Source organism: Phoenix dactylifera, chromosome 3 (genome assembly GCF_051530095.1).
Source record: "Phoenix dactylifera cultivar Ajwa chromosome 3, Ajwa_hap1_PhDact_Kaust_v1.1, whole genome shotgun sequence".
NCBI lineage: Eukaryota > Viridiplantae > Streptophyta > Magnoliopsida > Arecales > Arecaceae > Phoenix > Phoenix dactylifera.
The window spans coordinates 43,642,990-43,666,679 of record NC_143192.1 but is presented as its reverse complement, the minus strand read 5'-3'; the positions used below and the strand labels follow the sequence as shown (position 1 = coordinate 43,666,679).

Sequence of the window (23,690 nt, the reverse complement as noted above, 5' to 3'; positions counted from 1 at the left end):
GGACCGTGGACGGAACTCGGAAGAACTAGGGAGTAAGGAGGAACTAGGAATTAGCAGATTAGGGAAGGAAGAACCGAAGAAGAGTAAGGAGGAACTAGGGATTAGCAGGAAGAACCGAAGAAGAGTAAGGAGGAACTAGGGATTAGCCGATTAGGGAAAAAAGAACGAAGAAGAATTTAGAATTTAAAGTTTTAAACTCTTCGCCGAAGAAGAGTCTTCGGCCGAGCCGAGCTGCCGAGGACGGCGGATGGAGTCTTGGAGAAGACAGGCTATCAGCTATGGATCGTAGGGGCGTAGGGCTCCATAGCCCCGTTGTCCGTTGCCCGTTGGCCACCAGGCCAAGCCTGGATGTTGGATGCCTGGCAGGCGGCAGCTAATCTATGAATCCTATGATGGGCAGCTGCAGGCTGGAGCAGCTCGTAGGCCTCCGACCGGCTTCGGCGATGGCGATCCCAGACAGGAGCATGCAGAGTGGAGGCCTTCCTTTGGGCCGAGGCCTTAGGCGACCGCCTCGGTCGCCTAAGGCTTGGGCCGGCCCTGGGCTGCGGAGGGGTAGTAACCTGGAGGCACTTGGCGCCGGCGGGAAGGCTAGAGCGGAGCTAAAGGACGAGGCCGTCGTGGGCGTAGGTGGACCAGCCGGAGGGGACAACGGGATCCGGGGAGACAGAGCGGGAGGCGGTGGGAGACAATAATCTGAGGCTCCAGTGGCGGAGAAGGGGAGGGCAGGGAGTCGGCAGCCCTGGCACCGGCGGAGGAGAGGATGCCCGTTCCGCTATGACGCGGTGGAGGACCGAGACTATCAAGCGTCCTCTACCGGATACCGGCGTAAGTGGGGAATCACGGAGACGGCCGCCGGGGAGCGGCGCAAAGGGGCAAGCAGAAGAACAGGGAGAGGGAGTGAGGGACGAGGGAGACGGAGCAGACCGGAGAGAGGTATAGACCCTTTGGAACTGATAAACTGGGATTACCGTTGACACTCATAAATCAAGCAGTCGGCATTTAATAATCATATGAATTGGAGCCAACCATCCAGTAAAAGAACAAAAACACCTCTCCTGTAACTGTCGACCTGTTGCATCTCTTTTTAAATTTTGGTTTAAGATTCCTACACATGATGCCTTTAGACAGTGGGTGACAGGCCGAGGCCAAATCTAGAAACCGCATTCATGGCGTGGTGCAGAAAATATCCCCCAGGCATAAGTGGCCACTTATGGCATGAATTTTCAGACATTACTAAGAACTTAAGCCATGGTTTCCATCAATAAAACACAAACAAGCAGCCCAGAAAATCATATAAAGTTTTTCTATAAATCATCCTCCCAAACTAATTCTCAATTTCGCCAAAGTTTCCTGCATGAGCAAACAAGTTGCTTTTTTTTCTCTGAGGTTCCATGCACATCTTTTGTTGCTTCCATAACCAAAATAAAACATGTACAGAGGGACATTCCAGAGATTGTTCTTCCCTTGATTTTGTCTAGGAGATTCGTTGTAAAGTTCAGGACAATTTGACTTGCATTTCTTCTTCAACTGTAGCAAATATTTCACTTAACCTGAAACACACGAAAGAAAGAGAATATTTTTGTTATCAGATCACTGACAGTGCCAGGGGGAAAATATAACTGTTTTCTTATCGTAGCATGTACATCATAATGATAAACATTATCATAAAGCATAAAAGAAATAAGACAATGATATCACACATGAATAGCCAACGGCTAAGCTCTGCTTGGTTGCCGAGAAAAAAAAAAAGGAAAAAAAAAATATAGTGGAAAAAGAAATTTAAAATTTTTCTCATGTCTGATTGAGCTCAGGAAATTAAGAAGTTCTAGTGAAGATTAGCAGATGGGTTATAAAGTATAAACCATATGTCCCTTAGGTGCTCTCTCTCTCTCACACACACACACACTCTCAGAATTGATAATGGTTTTATTGGAGGTGCATAATTTTCTCATCTTTGCCTAAATTTTCTTCTTGATACGAAATAATGGGAAGAAGTTTGGTGCCCAACAAACTTTCTGTTTTTTCACTTTCTCAGCACCAAACAGAGCCTTCGGGCACTCCTTGCTTTCCATTGTATAATATTCTTAATGGAATACTCAATGCATGTAGAATGTTCAGTCTATATAAATATGTTTTTCTGACAGGTCATCCTAGTATAAATCCAATACATTCTCTTGTACATGGTTTACTCCAATACATTCTCTTCAACAATGCTTTAAAGAATAAAAAATATAACACATTGAAACAAATTAAACGAATAGCTTTAGCTTATGATCTTTTTTTATCATGTGTAACCAGTCAGCTAGTCCAGCAATAGACACCATATGGCCTCATGGACGTGAAGCACCATAGCAGAAAGGGCTTTGTAATCTTGGATCCTTAAAGGACAAGAGGCAATGGAGTTAAATGGCATTCATGAGTAGCAAAAGAGAGAGGACGACAAATTTCTAAGAGATGAAAACATTACAAACACAAGACGAGTAGAAATTAAGTTTGAATATAAAATATATAAAATGACTAGTCAGTGTGTTTGGTGATAACACAAACAACGTTTATAAAGAGAACTCTCAAGCCACTTGGTGGAATGGCTAAGTCAGATGAGGCCAACAGTGGGTAACTGAAAATGAAGCCTTTATACCCAAACTTAAGCCTTCCAAAATCCTTGATGATAGCTACCTATCAGTGCTTGTTACATTTCAACTTAGTATGGAGTCAATATAGTATATATTTCATGTTAAGTTTGATCAAGATGGTCTAAAAGATTTCTGAAAAACTCGAGCAAGAGATCCTCTGTTTCTGTACCTATTCATATTAATGTTCACGTCAGCAAGCCATGTAGTTAAGTACACCTGCAAGCCAACCCAAATCAATGGTTAGACAGGAAAAATGAGAACATGTTCCTTTTCTTGACCACAAAATAAAATGTTGCTTTCCTGCATATAGAGAAATAACTTTGCAAAAGTCCCAGAACATGTTATCCAAGAACACGGCCATAAGATTTGCACCCCAAAACCATCACATGATGGATCTTATTCCACTGAATATGCTAGAGGGTCATGAAAATCTATCAGCTTTGACTGACAGAACTGCACTTCTCTCGTAAACACCACTATGCCAATGATGTCTCAAGCCAGCTTCTAATAGGAGCCATGAAGCTAATATGCGGAAATTCAGACGAGAAGAATAATGGACCTCTGAGAGATCCTAATACCTACACAAAATGTATCAGTGGGTGCTTGACATGAAAAGCAAACACCCATTTATGAAAAATATGAAAAAAGCTATGTATCATGTGCTAGGTGGGTGCCCATGCCAAGATTGCCAACTTCAGGCAATTAGTTTGCTGTTTTTTTATAAATGAATGTTGGTTCAAACATATTTCTTGCACAGCCCCACAAATTTCTCAAAGACGAAGATTGAGCCAACTAATGCAACAGGAGAATCTAGATTCAATATGTGATTCACTTGTAAAAATCATAATTTGATGGCTATCTAGGTATTTTGTAAAATAATAGGGATAATCAGGCTGCAATGGCAATCTTTGATAAAACGAATTATGTAGCAAGTCAACTCCTACGCTCTCAAGTCTGGAAAGCACTACTCGAAAGCCGGGAAAGACAAGCCAACAGTGGATATAGCAACTTTTTTAGAAGCAGGGGAAGGGAGCAAAAGAATTATAAAGTCATTAATAGCCTAACCTAAAAAGAAAAGTACTCATTTTACCCCCTAAGTCATTCACCCATGCTTCAAAGCTAAAAGGCACATGGAGCAGCCAAAGACAACTTGATTCACTTTACACTTTTCAAATAAAAAGAAAGAATGCACCCTTTAGCAGCAAGAAAATTTTCCTCATGAATTGGAAGACAAATGACCCACTGATCCAATACTTTGAGGTCTCATTTCAAGATATAATGGAGCATCAATATCAGATGGCTGCCACTCCAGAAGACTCAGTCACTGAGTTTATTTCTATATTAAAAAAGAATATCTTAATGTTCAAAGCCAAGAAAACGAGAAATTTTATTAAACTTCAAACCAAAAAAATAGAAGAAATTTTAGGACTTCATGACATCCCCAACCAACATCACATCTTGTTTATTTATGGACAAGCCTTCTTTATTTACTAAGATGTCCAGCATCATTTCATTTCACTATATATTACATATCTCATACTTCAGTCAAATTTGATCTCAATAACACACCAACCTGCTGTTGCCACATTGGTGCTGTGATGACCTGGTGGTCAAAAAAGATTTGATCTATGTAACAAACAAGAAACATGAAAGTGGCCAAAGGACATTATTCAATGAAAAGTCATGACAGCAAAGATCTCATAATTAGAATGTAATAATTAACCTGCAAAACTTCACTTTTTGGAGGATGGTCTAAGTGCCTAGTCAACGGGATACTGGAATCCCAATTCTTTATCCGTGGAGGTAGCGGCTCACAACTTTCTTCAGAATACAGGCCATTCATTCTCAAATCATCAAATTCTCCAAGGTATAGCTCATCCGACCATTTTAATCCATCGATTTGTCCTGTGTTCTGGCTCCAACTAATGGAGAGTAGCTCGACCACTAGCAGCCGCTATTCATGCCAAAAACAATAAAAAGATAAAACAAAAAAAAAGGAGCCAAATGAAAGTGAAAGCAAGACATGCAAGTGAGAGATATTCCAGATAAATTAGAGTTCAGACTGTCAAATACAGTTACAATAAGAGGTCAAGTAACTCATCTGAAGTCATAAATGATTTCTAAAAGAAAGTCATAAAAATTTTATTTTCAAAAGAATAAGGTTGTCATCGATACCTTCAAACTTAGCTCTAAAGCAAACATCTCGACAAGCTCTTGAGCAAGATTTTCTGATATTATAAATAGAAAACATTCTCAGATTACTATGTAAGATTAACTTGAATCACCTCCATGTACCTTACATATTAAACAGAAATCAAATCAACTTAATGTATATAAGTGGAGGTAAAAGTAAAACTGCGAGGAATGTAAATTAAATCGTGGGGAAGAATCAAACATAATGCATAGGAGGAACCTATCAATGTAAACTTAAATAATTAAGAACATACTAAATCAATAACAATAATCATGTCGTCAAAATCTTATGATGCATGATTCGGATCTCACAACCTATATCAAAATGGTCCTAACCAATCAAATCTCATCTTTGGGTCAGGATTGCTTAAGAAGGCAGGATCTAGATATGTAGTATGAAATATACAATCCCTTGGATGATAAGATGTGACTGGGTTTATGATATATAAACAGCATGTTGTTCCATTTTCTATAAATCATTTGACTATGTAACTTTTAAATTATTTATTATTAATAACTCATGAGAAGTAAAATTATCAAGCTTGTAATTGGAGCTTATGGGGGTTAAAAAAACAAAAGGCAATATTTTTTTTTATTTTTCACAAGGATATAAAATCTTGTCCATGTTTTTTTTCCTAAAACACTCACTAAAACCATGTTTTTTTTCTAAAAAACTCTAACTAAAATGATAATTGAATTGATGGTTAGTACATAAATATCTTGAATATTGGTGCACAATGTTTGTTTCACTAGACAAGCTATATACAGGCTTATGTTACTAGAAGCTAGATTTCTTGTATGTATGGTGCACAATGTTCATCTACTGTATAGTTGACTCAGATTTCAACTTTTATATTTTTATATCTTTTAAAGATCTTCAGAAGAAATAAGAAAAAAAATCTAACAATCTGCAATTCGATAAGGACTACTAACTGCCAAGCTTGAGTTGGCCTGTCCTAGGCCTAGCCTAGCTCGTATGATTTAACGCTAGCACAAGGCTGGCCCAAACCCACTTCAAATAAATAATAGGCCCAAGGCTGGCCTGGCCCGAAAGCTTCAAGCCTAAGCCCTAACCGAAGCTAGGACCACAAGTTGGTCCAGTTTACATATATAATCAACCACCACCAAATCTTAGATCAAAATGATGATTGACCAAGAGTCCTTTCATCATGACCACTATATCAATGACCCAAACCCTAGAAGGCTAAAGGTATAACTAGAAAAGCTCAAGGCCCAGCATTGTTGGCGGTCTATGGTGAAGATGAAAGACCATGACAAAGCAGAGCACCTTCAAGGCCACCTGTGCCCCAACCACCACCCTCCAATGCGACCTCCGCTTCCTGGCCACATGCATGATCCTTGTAACCACCTGCAACCATTGTTGCACCCTCCTCTTCATCACTACGCTCTTCCCAGATCACTTGGTTCCCAACGGCCATTGGTGTTGGCTTTTCCAATGACAACAAGCTAGCATTTCAATTTGGCAACAATGGGAGAGCAGAAGAGTGGGGAGGGGAAGGAACTAGTCTAGGGTTAGGGCTTGAGGATGAGGATAATAAAATGAAGAAGTAACAGAATCAGGGGAGTTTATTATTGTATGGGACAAGGGTGGAGCCTAGACCAACCCATATCAAGCCCATCAACAATGTGGGCCTAAAATTTGAGGCCCAGGCCAGCCCCACCTGACCCCAAGACAACCCAACTCTGTGGGCATGGGCGTGGCATGGCCCACTAATTAGCCCTAGATCCGATCTAGTTCAATCCACTTTATAATTCACGAGTCGATCCCAATCTTAACAGTGAGCATAATTGTGACGTTGGGAATTGGTGGTATATTAACAAGGAAAAATATGGTTTGAAGGAACAAAGGGAGAAAAAAAGCAAATCTTTTGGAATATAAAATTCAAGCTCCACAAAGTTCTTTTTTAAAAATAATATGAGAAAAATGTTTTTTAGGTGCCCATAGACCTCAGAGAGTTCTCAATATGACACTCACTATTCAAACAGCTTTTATATAACTAAAAATGCACATAGTTCTCATCTAGGTATATTATTATGAGAAAAATTCCACTAAGGAAAAAATGCACTTGAATGTTCATATATCTTTTATATAGGTTACAATTCCCTAAGTCGAAAAATGTCTCTTCCCTTGAGTTGATGATATAACTAGAAGTTTTGCCTAGTACTCTCTCTACATGTCCAAAGTTCAAGAACAATATTCACGCACACTTGGGTGAATTACAATTATCAGTTTAACTTTAATTAAAACATAATCAACTTCACCATTAGACCAAAATGTAGGTAGTTCTATCAAGAACTAGAGAAAATTGGCCTGTTTCATTAGATCCATGCAATTTTCTTCTTTCAAACCAAACACAATTTAAGACTTGTAAACCCTTTAACAACCGAAAATCCATTTCTTTTAGCCTGTAATTTGAAAAATCTAAGAAATCTCATGGAATCTCATCATGTATAACTACAATTCTCTGCATTCTCATATGTTCACATCTAGCATAAGATCCATGAGGGCTTTAAATAAGCTAGGAAAGGATCAGAGACCAAGATCAGACCACACAAAAAGTAGAGACCCAATCCAATCTACTCTGAGTGGGCATAAGGACACACCCACACTACACACAAAATGTTATATGTTGCTATGTCTCAATGAAAATTCTCATAATAAAACTAAGAGACAAAAGGGTCAATCAAAGAAAATAGTAAAAAAACATAAAAGGGGTTCTAAACCACCGCATGTATGTGTTAGTGTGTCAGCGCACACACGCACACTATATTCACATATATGTATGTATATGTGCTCTGTATGTGTGTGTGTGTTTTTGTGTGTGTATAGCATCACCATGTCAAAACATGACTGTGAACACTTACCAAAATGTGAGATTGGGAAAGATGAAAACACCGGAATCCCTCCACCATCTCCAAAGTCGTTCTTGTTCTCAGGATGATCACAAAATTGTACAAGGGGTTCAGCTACAGATCCCTTAAGAAAACATCGCATGGAGCTAGATGCTTTCACCAAGTGAGAAACAGCAACTACCTACAATAGATAGAATCCATTTTGGAGAAGAATTTAGTCCTCATTAGAGATTCACCCCCTAACTGAGATGCATACAGACTATAATACTAGCTGCTATGACTGGATTTCTTTTTTTTTTTTTTATATAGAAAAAAGTGCATTTCAAAAATCATAATTCCATTGGAGCATTATATAGAGTTCTACAAGCCAAAATATACACCATTCAAAACCACTAAATGATGCTGCAATGAACTGTAAAAGGTAAGCATGCATACCATTTCCTTATAAGATGATATAAGCATGTTGTGATACAGCTCCTGAAACAAAGGAACAAAAAGAGAGAGGAAAAGTCGGTGCAAAATAATAAAAGAGGAAAAGGAAATGTCAGTTTATACAATAAAAAGCATGTCTATATTATGATACAAACTACCAGGCTCCTACTTCAGATTCATCCAATGATTGCCTTTTAAAGCACTTCTTTTTGCAAATACACCAGGACCTGGTTCATACTCTGGTAAAAACAAGAGAAGTGCACCAACCAAAAGCAAAGTGCATACACCAATATACATGGACAAAAAATTGTAGAATCAGATGGGAGCATGAATATCCACCATTACTGTGCTCCCTCTCACATGCACCACATGTGCCAAATACTAGGTAGCTCATAGACACTATTTAGATACAGGTTAAAATATATGAGGAAGCATTGCAGCAGAGAGCACATGGAGTATATGTAAAAGTATCAAATTCAACAAATATCGTACTACATGTCATACTATTCCAGGCACAAGTTGGCATGTACAACATTTTACCACAATGTATTCTACCGTATCATGCTGCTACCTTGCCAGGTCACAAGACAAGGGCTTTGAGATAGAAAATTGTTCATATCAGTGATTGCCACATGGCAGATCTCAACGTGCACAATATGATTGTGCATACCTCTGTACTCTCTACCTGTACGCGTCTGATGTGGGGTGTACTGTACAATACATATTGGTATATTCCTGTACCTAAATCCTTGATTTAATTTGTCAATTGATCAACTTCCATAATTTTCTGACCATGTTTTGGAAGCTTGGTTTTGGAACATGTTTCAACATAATCTAATCCCTCCATTTCATTTTGTTTCATATGTTTTCTGACAATCGCCGAAATGAAATTATAATCAGGAGGGATGCAAGGCATATGAAAAACCATAGAAGTTGATTTTGTATGTTACAGACTGAAACAAGCAGAGTCGCTGTGAAACCATCTCTTTTTGAACAAAGCTGGTTTTGTTAGTGTAAAAGACATCAAAAACATTTCGATGGCATTATCTATCCAAGCCAGTTAAACTGCAACTGAAAAGGGAACAAAAGGATGAAAGCTCAAGATTTTAGTATAAAGAGTAAGCAATCTAGATGCAAAGATGCGCACCTTGGAAGAAGATTACCTGCTTCTGAGCCAATTTGTCGCAAGCCTTCTGCCGAATCCCAGGCATATCCTTCAGAACGCCCAAATCCATCTCCGGCAAATACCTAATCCACAATCCAACCCAAAATCTCGCGTAAACCCTAGCTCCCAGACTGGTCCGTGCCCTCGAAACGAAAAGAAGAACAAAATCCGAAAACGAAGAACAGAAGGAGAATAGAATCGAAATCTTTCATCTCACTTGCGTGATAGATACGCGTTCACGAGAGAAGTGGCGCGGGCTCTCCCCTCAGATGCCGCAGAGACCCATCGGTCCTTGCTAGAGAGAAGCTTCGACCACTGGTTCCTGAGGTTCCTCTGGGCTGCCGGTCTCCATAGCCGCGACGGCGAAGGCGAAAGCGACGGTGATGGACGGCTAAGGGTAGGGTTTTCTGCGCTAGATTCTTGTCCTCGGGAAGAGGGGAGCGGGGTTGCTTCCATGGCTTCCTCGTGCAGCCGTGCTCGATTCTTCAATTAAAGTCGGCATGTCTTGCCGTGTTCATTCTACATATAAGAAACCCGATCCATTCCGCCCTCGAATCCCAACCGACAACCCAAACTCCGACATTTTAGTCGGCCCGGCTTCGGTTCCACCACTCAAGACCCGACTCGATCCTCCATGCTTTAGGGTTTGAGGGGACAATTCTCCTCTCTTCCTTTTATTTTCTGCTCTTTCCCACGAATTCGCCTCCCAATCTCGCAGCTCCGGCGACCTTCTCTAGCGCTGTCTCCTCTCCTTTGGCGCGTCCGGCTACTACCGCCTCGGTGGCTCCGCCTCCCATGCGATCACCTCCTCCGGCTTAATCGAGCAAGAGAAGGATTTGAAGTAAAAGCGGGAGAAGGTACCACCGCCCATTCTTTCTTCTTCTTTCGGTGCCGTCTGATTTATGTGATTAATTTGGTTATATTATAAGGTTTTATTACGGAGGTGCTTTAGTTACTGTGCTATTAAAACAATTTTTTTGAAGAAGCTATTTAAACGATTTGAAGTTTGTTTATTTTGTGATTTCAGAAGAATGATGGGATTCTTCGTAAGGTCAAATTTGTGAAAGGAAATCTATAATTTGAATGAATTAAATGCGTCGAGTTTTCTCGCAATGGTGCCATTTTATGAATTTATGCATTGATAGCATAATGAAGATTTAGTTGGCACACTAAATTTATGCATGAATCGTATACTGTTTGGATTTAATCAGATCCGGTAGGCCGCGCAGACAAACTTAGTTATAATATTGATAGACTTCTAACAAGCGGTGCAAATTATTTAAATGATTTTTGAGTGCAATAACTTGATCAAGAGTTGACTACAAGGAAGTAGCAATAAATGACTAGGCAACAACTTCAACATTGGACGTAGGAAATCAAGTACTAGAAGGTTCAAAAAAACAAAAAAAAACTAGGGCTGCAAGCTAGATAGCAGTTCAAGGTTAAGTGAATAAACAGTGGAAGGGAACTAGATGAGTAGAAGGTTTAAAAAAAAAAAAACATTAGGTCTGCAAGCTAGATAGCAGTTGAAGGTTAAGTGAATAAAGAGTGGAAGGGCACTAGGTGATCCCATTGAAGGGGAGAAGTTATAAGAATTACTTTAACAAGAAGTACCAACTTATCCTCGGTTCAAAGCATCTCATGCTAAATCCAGTTCTTGAGGGAAAAATCGGAAAAAATAGCAGATCTAAGAAAGTGTAGAAGGAAAATAATGCACCTTTTATCTTATGTCTACCGCCAATGGCATCCAAGAGGTGAGCTTTTCACATGGATGCAAACTCTTAGACGCATTGAGAAAAGCTCGATCGTTGAAAGATTACACCTGAGCTTGATGATGGTGAGCACAGCATTGGAGCTGATGCCCACTGGTTCTAGCTCTCGTCAAAAAGCCTAATTTGCCCCTCTTAAGCTGAAGAATACTTAAAGATTGATGGAGGGGATTAAAGTCATCAAAATTCTATTGGGAAGCTTTTTTTTTATGTTACCACAACTGTGCGCATACCTGATTCATTGCCATAGCTGTCTATTATATGCAGGTCTGGTCCAAATCAATTTGCAAAGCATTGATATAATGTGTTTGTGGACCACTGAGTAATAAGAAGAGGCTTTCAAGTGAGTGAGAGATGATAGCCCTTGCTTCCTCCCTAAATCTGGAGATGAGCAAGGAGATCAGATCAACATAAGATGAGCAAGGAAAGAAGAAAATAGTGAATTCCTTTCTGTTTATGGTGAGATTGAGTGCTTTAGTTGCTTCTGACTTTGTTTCCTTTTTGTCTTGTATGCTTTTTCAAAGAAAAGGGAATAATTAAAATTTTCTTTCTTGAATTTTTTAATGTTGTTAATTTTGTAGGCATTGTTGTTGATTTAATTGCATGGAAAATGGGATCAGCGGTTTGATTTTAAGAACTTCATATAGACTGCTTCTTCAAGTTCTGGATTTTGTTGACTGAGTGAATTTACACAGACTGATGTGCTATTATACTTGATGATATAATGTTTGGTTATTGGACTCAAGCTGATTGATCTAGTTCCTATAGTCAGCACATTGTTAATCTGTTTTAACCATTTCAAGTTGGGATGTAGAAAGTGGAGTGCTGATGTTTGCCTGAGTGCTTGTCATGAAAAAGGCATGCTAGACTATGAAATGAATTGTAATATTTGGAAACACAAGTATGCACAAAACGAACCTTGAATAGTTGGTGCAAGGCTTGATGGTTACATTGAACTTTAGCCTTTTATCTTATCATTGCACTTGATACCATTTAAGAAAACAAAGAACAATTTGAGTTTTCGCCAACTTACTGTAGTATGACTTTATTTAATTTGATTTGGTAAAGGATATGAAGACTTGATGAATTTGTTTGCTAGACTTAGTTGGCAGCCATGGTCAAATTGTCTAACCAATCTCAGGCAATTATTTTTAAAACAAGTGAGGTGGTTTCCTTGAGTAAAACCAGAATCCTGTTAAATTACCATGGACTAGCTTGAGTTCTGATTGACTCAGGAATTTCGAACATGAGTGCATCAACTGTTATATGGAGACAATATCTTTTAAAGAACATAATAGCAATTGTTAAAGAGCATAATATTATTTCAGATAAATGCTAAATCATGATTGCTTGATTCTTCTCTATTTCCTTTTATCAAAGCTTCTATTCTATAAATACAGAAATACCCAATACATCGAAACTCATTGCCTGTTAAGCAATCTCAAAACTGCAAAAGGAAGCAAATGGGAACTGCATAAAGAAAGTATGTGGTGTAGATTGCAAATAGTATGCAGTTGATAAATGTCTTCTCTGAAAGTTGACATCACTTAATGCTGGCCTATAACAATTTGTTAGCTCACTCTGGTAGTTTTGGGAATTAATGAGCTTACAATATGAAAAATCTACTGACAATTTGTTAGCTCACTCTGGTAGTTTTGGGAATTAAATGGCTTCTAACTATTTTGATAGTCCAATTTACAGTTTGGCGATGTCAGTATAATTTCATGAAATAGCTTCCTGAATTCATACTGTTTTCAGCTTGTTTTTAGATTGTTTTCAGCTGAAAGTGATGACAACTGAAACAAAGACAAATTCAGCTCAGAAGATTGATCCAGGGGTTCCTCCAACTAAGATTTTGCATAAGGCTGCTGAATTTAAACGATGGGCAGGAAATATCCCTTCCTTCGATATGGGCTTCCATTCATTTCTCTCATAGTATGAGGATCAGTTGGCCTTGCTCATCTCATTAAAGGAAGGCATGTTTAAAGTTTTAATACTTTATCTTTTGCTTTTATTGCTGTACAACTCTTTATCTATCTATACCATTATCTATTCTTGGTATTGTCAAGCCCCTCTTATTTAAGTATGTCTGGGGATCTCTAGAAAAGATAGTTGCTCTGTTTAATATATCATTCTATCAAACAAATTGCATCTGTTCTTAGAATAAATTGTTGGCTTAATAATTCAGTAAAGAAGTGACAAAGGAAAAAGATGATCTAGAGTGGGAGATTATTGAAACAACAAAAGCACTTACAAGAACTGGGCCCAAGGATGGCTATAAACCAAAGAAAATTTCTCTGGAGGAGGAGCTGAAGGTGGTTGAGTTCTCTCAGCTAGTAAAATGTTTCTTAACACAAAGATGCTTCATCCCATTTTCTCAGAATGGTTCCTTTGATGTTTGCAGGCTTTGCAACAAAAGGTTGACATCAACAATTATGAATACAAGAGGATTCCCAGGCCTAACGAAGGAAAATCAAGCAAAATTAACTAATACTTATTCAAGCTTTTTTATGTCACTATGTAATGTTTAATATTATTTTAAACATAACTTTAGCTATTGCTATGATATTTGATATTTTTTTTTTTTTCTTTTTGAGTTCAACATCACTAATTGAATATAATCCATTAAAATGGTTTATTCTTCCTGTCCAAAACTTGTTAAGAAGTTAATTATTACTTGAAATTTTGGAATGCTAAGATCAATCAAGACTAAATTTTTAGGAAACACTAAAGATGTTGTAGCAAGACTCAACTAAATTTTTAGGAAACACTAAAGATGTTGTAGTAAGACTCAAAGGATGGACAGAATTCTTAGTAATGTCCTATTGATATTTTACTACTTTCATTGATTCTCAAAATTGTTATAGTTGGCCAATATATTAGTACCCTTAAATTTAAGGGGGACATGTGAGCCTTTCTGAGGATACCTAGAACCAGCAGGCAATGGCTCCCATGCCATGTTTGTTATCTCGAAGCTTGGGCGAAATCTTTCAAGGATTAAAACTATTGTTGAGGAATCTAATAGTTCTGATTCATGTGGAAAGCCCTCATCTTGATGCAATAGGGCTGTGGGAATAAGTCAAAAGGTGCATTCCCCCTTCTCGGATGTTCTCTTTTTTCCAGTTATGTCATGTTTTTCCCCCCAGACTGGATTTAGTTTGACGTGCCTTGAGCTGAAGATTGATTCATACATGTGAAAGTAATTTTGGAGTGGCCATTATTCAGTGCTCTTGCCACGGAACGCTGTCAGCTTTCCTTTTGGTTAAATTTTGGGATTGTCTTATGCATTGGATGAATTTCATCAATTGCAAAGATGAAGTATAGTATTTTTTTCATTTGTGCTTGCAAGCGATGCCAGTGCTGTTCTGGTGGTCTACTTCTATCACACAATTCTTGTCTAGTTCTAGTATTTTATACTTAGTAAGATATATTTACCTGTATTTTAATGCTGACAAGAATCAGAATGCTTTATAGTTTGCAACATGCATACTGTATTATACCTGGTTTCACCTCATCTCTTGGAACTATAAGCTGGTTTAAAGAACTACAAGATAGGCCTGGTTTCTTTACGGTACATATCCTCCATCCAGCATTTTGTTTCTTTTCTTTGTTAATCATTTATATTGAATGACAAGAGAATTATATTATTTCGTTCTATGTTAAGAAGTATATTTTTTTCCCTTTCCTTGTTTTCTTCACAAAGAAATTTTAGAGGTAGCCAAAAAAGTATTTTGTTGCATTTTACAAAGAATTTACACTTGATTATGATGTTGTTTACTTAGAAATATCAGCTTGTTTGCTCTTTAGTTCTTTTTTACAACCTGAAGGACCAATTTCAGGTACGGATAGCCGGAGTTGACATTTAATTTCCCTTAGCTGAGCAACATCTCTGTAGTAATAAGCTAGGAAGGGTAAGTGACCATGACATGCAGTCCATCCTATTTTTGCAAATGTATTTTATAACGAAGATGGGTTTTCTGGTACAACTGAGATGTAACAGTATTAGAAATGTGCACCTTACATATTATTTGCTGCATAAAAGAAATGTTGGGTATATCAATCATAAGCAAATGAGAGGAATGTATATCTACTCAAGAAATGAAGACCTAATATTGTTGACAAAACAAATTTCGGCATACTCAAATGAAGGAAAACTCGACCTGGCAAGAAAGGTCTTTGATGAAATGGCCTTTTGGGACTGTGTTGCTTGTAATGTAATGATTAGGGAATATATCTGGCACGGGAAGACCCAGGATGCACGGGAGCTATTTGATAAGATGCCTGAAAGGAACACCATTTCTTGGAATTCCATGATCATGGCTTATGCAAGTGAGAGTAGATTGCATATTGCCCTGAAGCTTTTCTTAGTCATGCCTGATGAAGAAAAAGATACCTTCAGTTGGACAACTATTATTTCTGGGCTTGCTCGTGTTTCACGAATCATTGATTCATGGCAATTGTTCAAACAATTGCCTGAGCCAGACTCTGCCTCCTGGTCTTCAATCATATCTGGTTTCCAGCAGAATGGATTATCATCAGAATCCTTGATGCTTTTCAAAGAAATGCTGTCAGTGGGAAGAAGACCCACTGTTCACTCTCTCACCAGCGCCCTGGCTGCTGCTGCAGATTTAGCTGCACTTTCGAATGGCCAGCAGTTATACTGCCATCTCCTGAAGAGAGGATTTGACAATAACAATCTCGTCAGAAACTCTGCCATCTCTATGTTTATGAAATCAGGGTGTCTGCATGGTGCGATCAATATTTTCAATAGTATTTATCAACCTGACATGTTCACGTGGAATGCTATGATTTCAGGATATGGGCAGCATGGATATGCTGTTGAAGCAATCTTAGTTTTCCATCAGATGCAGAAAGCTGGGTTTCACCCTGACAGAATCAGTTTTCTGGGTGTTCTCCAGGGATGTAGCCATCGTGGATTTCTCAAAGAGGGAATATTGTATTTTGACTGTATGCAGAAAGATTTTGGAGTTCATCGAGGACCTGAACATTATGTCTGCATGGTTGACATCCTTGCACGTGCTGGATTGCTCAAAGAGGCTGCAATGATAATCCTCAAGATGCCTTTTGAGCCCACTTCTATCTTTTGGAGAACACTTTTGAATGGATGCAGGATAAGTGGGGCTCTTAAATTCGGTTTGTATGCAGCTGATCGGGTCTTGGAGCTTGAATCAAATAATGCTGCCTCCTGTTTGATGGTCATGCAGATGTATGCAGCTGTAGGAAGACAGAGAGAGGCTGCTTTGATGAGGAGATGGATGACTGAAAAAGATGCAAGGAAGGAGTTGAGCAATAGTTGGATAGAGATAAAAGGAAAGGTGCATATCTTTACCACTAGGGATGAAACACATCGTGATTCCCAGAGTATTTATATGATCGTTGAGCTTTTAGCAGATGTTGCATCTGAGTATGCTTAATAACAGTTGACAGGAGTGCTGTCGAAATCAGGCATGTCATGGAATTGGCATTTATAGTTCTATCTATAGCAGGACTGTCACCTTGTGATCTCTATTAGAGATTAGGGGGAAAATGTCAATTTAAGTCTTACAGCAAGATTCGCTGTTACGGTACCGGACCCCATACCGGTGCCACACTAGCACAATATTGGTATGGTATGGTACGGAGTGTCGAGTATCGGTACGCCATCCGTATTGGATGCCGATACCGAATTGGTACGGTATGGTATGCTCCGTACTGCTTGGTTCGGGCCGGTATGGCATGCTTTGTCGTATTCTTTTCTTGACCCTTTCATGTAGATGGATTTTAGCGATATTATTGTATACGGTGTGGTGTTAAAGGTGGAGGTTGAGAGCTGAAAATGTGGGAAAGAAAATTCTTTGCTGATTATGAGAAAGATTTTCATGAAAAGTGGAGCCGATTTGGACGTGGTACAGCTAGGAAAGACAAAGGAGCTGCCTGAAGCGGGCTTAGATACTGAATTACAGATTTACACCTTTGGAAAGAGAAACAGCTAAGATAAGGCTTTTGTAGCAAAATTTTAGGTAGCATGTTCCTTGGCCCGAGCAAATTATTGCATTGGCTGACTGACTTGGCAAAGAAGCAAAGCTTTTGTAGAAAAATTTCAGGTAGCATGTTCCTTGGCCCAAGTGAATTATTACATTGGCTGACTGACTTGGCAAAGAAGCAAAGCTTTTGTAGCAAAATTTCAGGTAGCATGCTCCTTGGCCCAAGCTTTTTGCAGGGTTATGAATTAAGATGCAGCAACAATTTCCAGTTACCAAGGAAGGGTCCTGATATTTTACCTACTTGATGCTAAAACTAAATCCTAATGTCTTATTTGTATGATATTTATAAGCTGGCCAGTCATAAGAGTGGCAATGTCTTGTTTACTTGTCAGGTATGTATTTCTTGTTACCATCTCACCGTAATGTTCAGTTAATTCATTTCCTTTCTTTCTCTTTATGCCTGAGAAATCTCTTACATTGTCTTTCTGCGAATTTTTTTCTCCAGTAAAAATATATCAAATTGTGCTGCCTTGTGCTAAATCCTGTAGGAAAAGAATATAGATTGTCAGTGTACATCTTGCAGAGCAGCCAACAACTGCAAAGGTGCTAAATAGCGATGAGAGAGGTGCTATAGACAATTTTCTCACTGTTAATGATCTTATATGGCATTATTGTCATCTTTGACATTTATATGATGATGTGGTTGTCCTGATATACTTCTCCAATTAGGTTGGCATTCTGATTGTTTTCCTGGAATGACTCCAGCTAACTAGAAATGTGCTCTGGGTCCTTTGGACACAATTTGGTTTTACCGCCATTTTATCCAGCCTGTGTGGGTCATCTCATGATTTGGGAAGCCTGTAGTCTACTAGCTGCATGCTGTGGAAGAAGCATGGTATGCTCCTCTCTTGCCTTAACATGCCCAAATTCTGAAGATGGTTTGTTGTTGCATTTATCTGGGTGCATGTCATGTTCTTCATTTTCTTTTTTTTATTCTAAACATATATTTCATTGTTGGTAGTACTTATAGTTTTTATAATGTGGCTATTACTTGTGAATTCATATTGCTTTATCGTTCTTCTTATATATTGTACTGCTTTAGAAGCTGAAAGCAGATGAGATCTGTTTGCCTACTGCCCATCCAGTCATTTGTATTTTGCGTGTGCAAAAAAGACATCTGAATTTCAAAATCTCTGAATCCTTGCTTTTTAAAGCCACCTCATGTTGTCTTACCAAAAAGCAAGTCATTTCATAGTGTGATAACACAATCTTACTCTTTCTAACTTGACTGGTATTTTATCTTTGAGATGGGGGGTTGATTAACGTTTGTCTAACTGGGAAACTATGCGGCTACTGCCTTTGTTGCGTGGGTCAATACAGGGACCTTTATGTTTCTTTTTCTTCCCCTCTTTGGCACCTCTTTAATGTTCAATTGTTGTGGGTTCACAACTCGGAATGCTTTGACAGCATGATCGCTTGCCTTGTTAATAGCTCAAGCATTCATAACAGGATGCCGAAGCTCTGGTTAAGGCCGCAAGGTTCTTATCCGGTCAAAGAGACATTAAAAAAATGTCAACTTTTCCATGATACTGACATATATAACTCAGGACTTTGATGTTGTTGAGAGTTGATGTGGTGTGGCATATCTATATTTGAACAGATAAACTGTTCCATCACGTATGTCTCTTAAAATCATTTTCTCGTACTCTCTAAACATATGAAACAATCCATAGACCATAGTGGAGATAGTATATCTTCTTTCCACAAACAAAAGAAGAAAAGAAAGATGACCATGGGATAGTTAAAAAGGTAAAATAGAAAGAAGCTTTCATAGTTGCACGCATGTACCTATTAGTACGGATGGGATGAAAAAGGGGTAGTGGACATGTTGATCAGGACAAACTTTGTCTTCCACCAAAAAAGAGAGACAAGGTCCGTAGAAGGTAACTAGCGATGGGCTTAACCTCCAGTAGTCCTTTACAGGCAGGTTATTGATATATCAGTGCCCTTATCCTCATAGAAACTTAACAGATTGTTGATACGAACATCCTATGTACAAGAAAACCTACTTTGGCTATAACTTTTCCTGGATTACTTGTTTCTGGAAATATAAATTATCATGGATGATGGTAAAATAAGGTAATATGATTTGAAATTATAATGAATCTAAAATTTTTCCCTGTTTACTTGGTAACAGAAACTTTATTATGTAAGATTAACTTTTATTACAAAATTATTCTTTAGTATTATTGGAATAAGGTCTATGCTTACATGAGAGTTTGGGATCCTTTATTATCAAAAGTTCCAATTAGAGAATGTTTTCACCAATCATATTGTTTTATCACTTGAGCACCACACGGTTAGCTTGTAAATCAATTGTTACTCTCAAAGTCATTGACACTCTAAAGCTTGCCATTTAGTGTCCTTTCTATACTATATTACAGTGAAATGTGGGTTCTAGACCATTATCATCTATCTGACTGATTAGTCCTCAAGATATGAATTAAAACAGCAGGAAGGGACGTCTAAAACACTACAGAATATGAAGTTGACTACTAATTCATCTCCTGCATTTGTTATTATATCTTGATGTGACACTGTATTCAGGTGTGCCTGTTACCAATTGAAGTGAGGTATTAATTCATGAAAGCTATTTCTACAGGTCCACCTAACAAAACTCGACCTGAGATTATCTTCACAAGTTAGTGCCTCCGGCAGAGTGAAGAATTTCTGGTGTTAAATTTTCAGAGAAAGCTTATAGTCTTCCACAAAAATTCATGTTAGCTGGCTGAGAGTGCATGGATACCGTACTTGGCTAATGAAAGCTGTAATGGTTCCTCAAGGGACCTGACTTGAGCTCTTTCCAGGTTCCAGCTTCTGTAACTTTGGACATATTTTGACTGGACGATTGTAGTCTGATGAGGGCAAGCATGACTTGCCGTAGAACAAGTAATGCTGATGTTAGATTCTAACTGATGAGGTACTGTAATGGATTCCATGATGAATGGATCACCTTGGTGCACTTGTGTACCAAGTGCACTTGATAGTGTGACATGCACAAATGTTGAAAGATTGAAGGAAACTCATCTTGGATGCTCGTTTTTTGGTTGTCTCAGCTTAAGCACATACGTCTCTTCTTAGACTAGGATCAATCTATCTAAACATTTGAAGGTAGCTGGCGAAGCATGACAATGAATGAAGCTTGATCCCTGCAATAGAAAGACATGAGGGAACACAAGATTCGCCCTGAGGCATCCAAGTAATGATATGATAGCTGGCATCAGCATGCCATGGAGTTCCATCATCATTCTCCGAGCCTAGAGAACAAACAAAACTCTAGATTTTCAGGAGTCATCCTCCCATTATGGCTGATGCCTCCAATCTCACTCTTTTTCATGCTACCATGCGAGGAATAGCAAGTAGCAACAGAGACGGCCTCCCCCATTTCACCGACAGTGCCTGGGAAGCTATTATCTGACAATGTAGACATCGTATCAATCTGAAGAAGCTCTCTTTTAAGAGGAAAACAAAACATATTCGAGAGGAATTTTGATGTATTTGTCCTTTTCTTAGATGCATTTCAACGCAGCCCACTTTTTTCCTAAAAACCAGTAGGATCTAACTTTTTCTAATAAGAGAAAATGGTCCATTTTGTCTAATCAACGGCCAACCTTTTTGATCTTTTAAAGTTAAATGGTGTTTATAACTTTAGTTTACTACTAGTATAGTCCTAAGTAAGAACAGTGGAGATGCCGCACAAAAAAAAAAAAAAAAATCAAGAAATATAAAAATATTAAGAGAGCAAGTCATTAAGTGGACATCAAGGAATACTTTGTCCCACTTGTAAAATACACATATCGTAGTTGACATTTTATAAGAAGGGGAATGTTTTGTTGACGGGCTTGGAAGGAGGGAGTAATCTATTGAAAACCCTTTTCTTTTTCAGTTCTTTTTTCTTCTTATTTGTGGGGGTGGGGAGCATAGGCTGGTTTGTTTTTTGATGTCTATAGAAACATCTAGAATATAAACTTTAGGGATAATTTTTGATTTTATGCTTTCTGTTGAGCAAATTTTATGCTGAACTTTTAAGATCATGTATCTTGGAATGCTGTCATACTATGAAACAACCCTAACATACTGACCCCAAAGCTACCAAGATATGGATATATTAATTGGCCATTGGCTTCTATACTTAAACACACTCTTGCTCATAGCCAGAATTTGGAGCAAGGAAAAGACATTTACAAATAAGAATACCTTCAGTTTCCAGGGATTAAGCTAACTTAAGCAGCACTGGTGGACCACTTCATTTCTTATTTTCTCATGAATTTTAGTCATGTTATCAATTGGATTGTTGAACGGACAAAACGAGCAAGCGATTGTCTTACTGTGGACCAATAAAAGATGGCATGTCCTCCTCCAACGAGCCACCGTTGGAACCAAATAGTGCAAATTGATCCCATGCAAGCACGTAACCAAGGAAACCCCGTCCAATCCCTCATTAATGAATTGTCAAGAAGCCTAGCTACGATGTTCTTCTAGTTTCCTATTATCTTTCTCTGCTCGATTCAGAAAGTTTCAAGAAATGTATCGCTGGGGAAGCCATCAAAGGATCAAAATTGCATGTTCGGAAAGTTTCTCTCGTTCCTCGACAATGTAACTCATCTTTGCCCTCGTCTCTATAGTAAATACGATTAATCTTTAATAAAAGCCGGGTGGCTCCTTTTGCCTCCCTTTACATCAAAGGATCAAAATTGCATGTTCGGATGAAGCTCTTGGGGGAATTGAAATAGTTCACTGTCCATCTTCGTGACTTGCGTGAGGAATGCATTACGATCTCCTCCAACATCCTTGCATTCTTGAGCAAGTATCCTGCAAATGCCTTTTAAACTTTTGGATCTCTATTGTCGTGAGCAAGTATCCTGCAAATGCCTTTAAAGTTGAATTATTTGTCCTTGGCTGCAAAGAAATAGCGAAGGGTAGAGAGTTGACACTTGTGAGTGGCTTATAGAACACATAGGAAAGGAGAAATGAAGAAAGTCATAGGTTGTTCGCAGCACCTCCATCAATTGAATCGACAGGGTTTCCAAACTAGGAGATCCCTTCAACAAGTACGGGGAACGTAACTGCATCCACCATGAAGCAGCAAACTCAACTTGATAGCTAGCGGTTGCAAAAAATAGGGAGGTCATTAGGTACATCCTCTCTGTTTGAGAGAGCCTGGGCATAGATATTATAACATGCGAGAACTGGAAATCCACTCCAAGATATTGTAGAAGACAGTTAATGCAGCATTTTAAGTTTGTAATTGAAACATTTCTATTCTTCATAACATGGAAAAGAACAACCTATATTAAGTTAATGCACCATGTTAAGGTAAGACTTGGCTCAAAAGAACAACATATATTAAGTGTCTACCACGTCGTTGTAATTGATTCGAAACATTCTACAAAAATCAGATTGTTTAACTTAATTGTGTGCAAAGAAACTATACCTATGTGCAGGAAACGGTAAACTGTGTGCACAGAACAGAAAACTGTGTTTCGGGGTTAATTAAGTGTGTGCATTGGTTAATTAAGTGTGTTTCAAGCTTAATCGACTATGCGCCATGCTAGGATGAGTCTTGGCTCACAAGAACAACCTATATTAAGTGTCTACCACACTGTTGTAACTAATTCGAAACATTCTACCAAAATCAGATAGCTTAACTTAACTGTGTGCACAGAAACTATATATATGTGCGGAGAACGGTAAACTGTGTGCACAGAGCAGAAAACTGTGTCAGACTAGATTAAGTGTTAAAACATTGATTAATTGTGTGCCAAGCTTACTTAAATGTGTGCCATGTTATATTACTTGTATACCAAACGTACTAACCTAACTGTCACTCACTCATTATTTTCCGTTTTTTCTACTTTTCTTTTCTTCTTTTTCTTTCCTTTTTTTTCTTTTTCTTCTTTTTCTTTCCTTCTCTTCCTTTTCTTTCCTTTTTCTTCTCCTTTTTTTTTTTTTTTCTTTTCTTTTCTTCTTTTTCTTTCTTTTTCTTCCTTTTTCTTTTCTTTGTCTTCTTTTTTTTTCTTCTTTTTCTTTCCTTCTCTTCTTTTTTTCCTTTTTCTTTTTTTTTCCTTTTTCTTTTTTTTCTCTTCTTTTTCTTTCCTTTTTCTTCTCCTTGTTTTATTTTCTTTTTTTTCTCATGGAACCCGTCCCCTCCCATGACACCCCCCGCGATGGCATCACCCTCCTCGACCTCCCTAGCGACCCCTCCCTCCGCCTCTACCTCCCCGAGCTGCCGTCGGAGCACGGTGGCGACAGGCGGAGGAAAGCGCTGCCCACACTCCTCCAATTCCAAGGTGGAGGCTTCTGCATCTCCCACTTCTCCTGGTTCATGTACCACCAATTCTACTCCTACCTCGCCCGCGCCGTCCTCGCCATCGTCGTCTCTGTCGATCTCCCTCTCGCTCCCGAGCAGCGCCTCCTCGCCGCTATGGATGCTGGCTTCCGCGCACTCCTCCACCTCTGCTCCCTCGCAAGGCCGCAAGGCCGTCGGCATCGGAAAGGGGCCGGGCCGCGGCGGACGCGGGAGAAGGACGAGTCGTGGCCGGCGACGGCCGCAGGACGCCACGGCCGCCCTTCTTCCTAG

At 38.8% G+C, this 23,690-nt stretch overlaps 3 protein-coding genes across 15 annotated transcripts; 2 read left to right on the top strand and 1 right to left on the bottom strand.

The window, feature by feature from the left end:
• Positions 1 to 1,284: 1,284 nt before the first annotated feature.
• Positions 1,285 to 9,903, bottom strand: LOC103714152 (uncharacterized). Of its 2 annotated transcripts, XM_008801309.5 has the most exons (8): positions 9,515 to 9,859; positions 9,296 to 9,380; positions 8,136 to 8,177; positions 7,713 to 7,881; positions 4,809 to 4,861; positions 4,357 to 4,587; positions 2,803 to 2,849; positions 1,285 to 1,550 (listed from the first exon to the last, which is right to left on the bottom strand). In XM_008801309.5, exons 1-8 carry the CDS (start codon positions 9,751 to 9,753, stop codon positions 1,496 to 1,498), a joined length of 921 nt encoding a protein of 306 aa, XP_008799531.3. In that variant the 5' UTR covers positions 9,754 to 9,859; the 3' UTR covers positions 1,285 to 1,495. The 2 variants fall into 2 exon arrangements, with proteins under 2 accessions (XP_008799531.3, XP_088574676.1); XM_088718550.1 differs by lacking the exon at positions 8,136 to 8,177 and having other exon boundaries at positions 9,515 to 9,903.
• Positions 9,904 to 10,013: 110 nt separating this feature from the next.
• Positions 10,014 to 20,112, top strand: LOC103714153 (pentatricopeptide repeat-containing protein At2g22070-like). 12 transcript variants are annotated; one of them, XM_088718540.1, is made up of 8 exons: positions 10,015 to 10,154; positions 11,334 to 11,525; positions 12,847 to 13,042; positions 13,255 to 13,381; positions 13,471 to 17,442; positions 17,556 to 17,675; positions 17,780 to 17,945; positions 19,713 to 20,112. In XM_088718540.1, the coding sequence occupies exon 5, from the start codon at positions 14,993 to 14,995 to the stop codon at positions 16,499 to 16,501; it is 1,509 nt and encodes a 502-aa protein (XP_088574666.1). In that variant the 5' UTR covers positions 10,015 to 10,154; positions 11,334 to 11,525; positions 12,847 to 13,042; positions 13,255 to 13,381; positions 13,471 to 14,992; the 3' UTR covers positions 16,502 to 17,442; positions 17,556 to 17,675; positions 17,780 to 17,945; positions 19,713 to 20,112. The 12 variants fall into 12 exon arrangements, with proteins under 12 accessions (XP_088574663.1, XP_088574674.1, XP_088574666.1 ...); XM_088718545.1 differs by having other exon boundaries at positions 12,836 to 13,042; positions 17,599 to 17,675; XM_088718543.1 differs by having other exon boundaries at positions 12,825 to 13,042; positions 17,599 to 17,675.
• A 3,131-nt stretch (positions 20,113 to 23,243) lies between these two features.
• Positions 23,244 to 23,690, top strand: LOC148714399 (strigolactones hydrolase CXE15-like). The gene has a single exon (XM_088719343.1). The coding sequence runs from the start codon at positions 23,244 to 23,246 to the stop codon at positions 23,688 to 23,690; it is 447 nt and encodes a 148-aa protein (XP_088575469.1).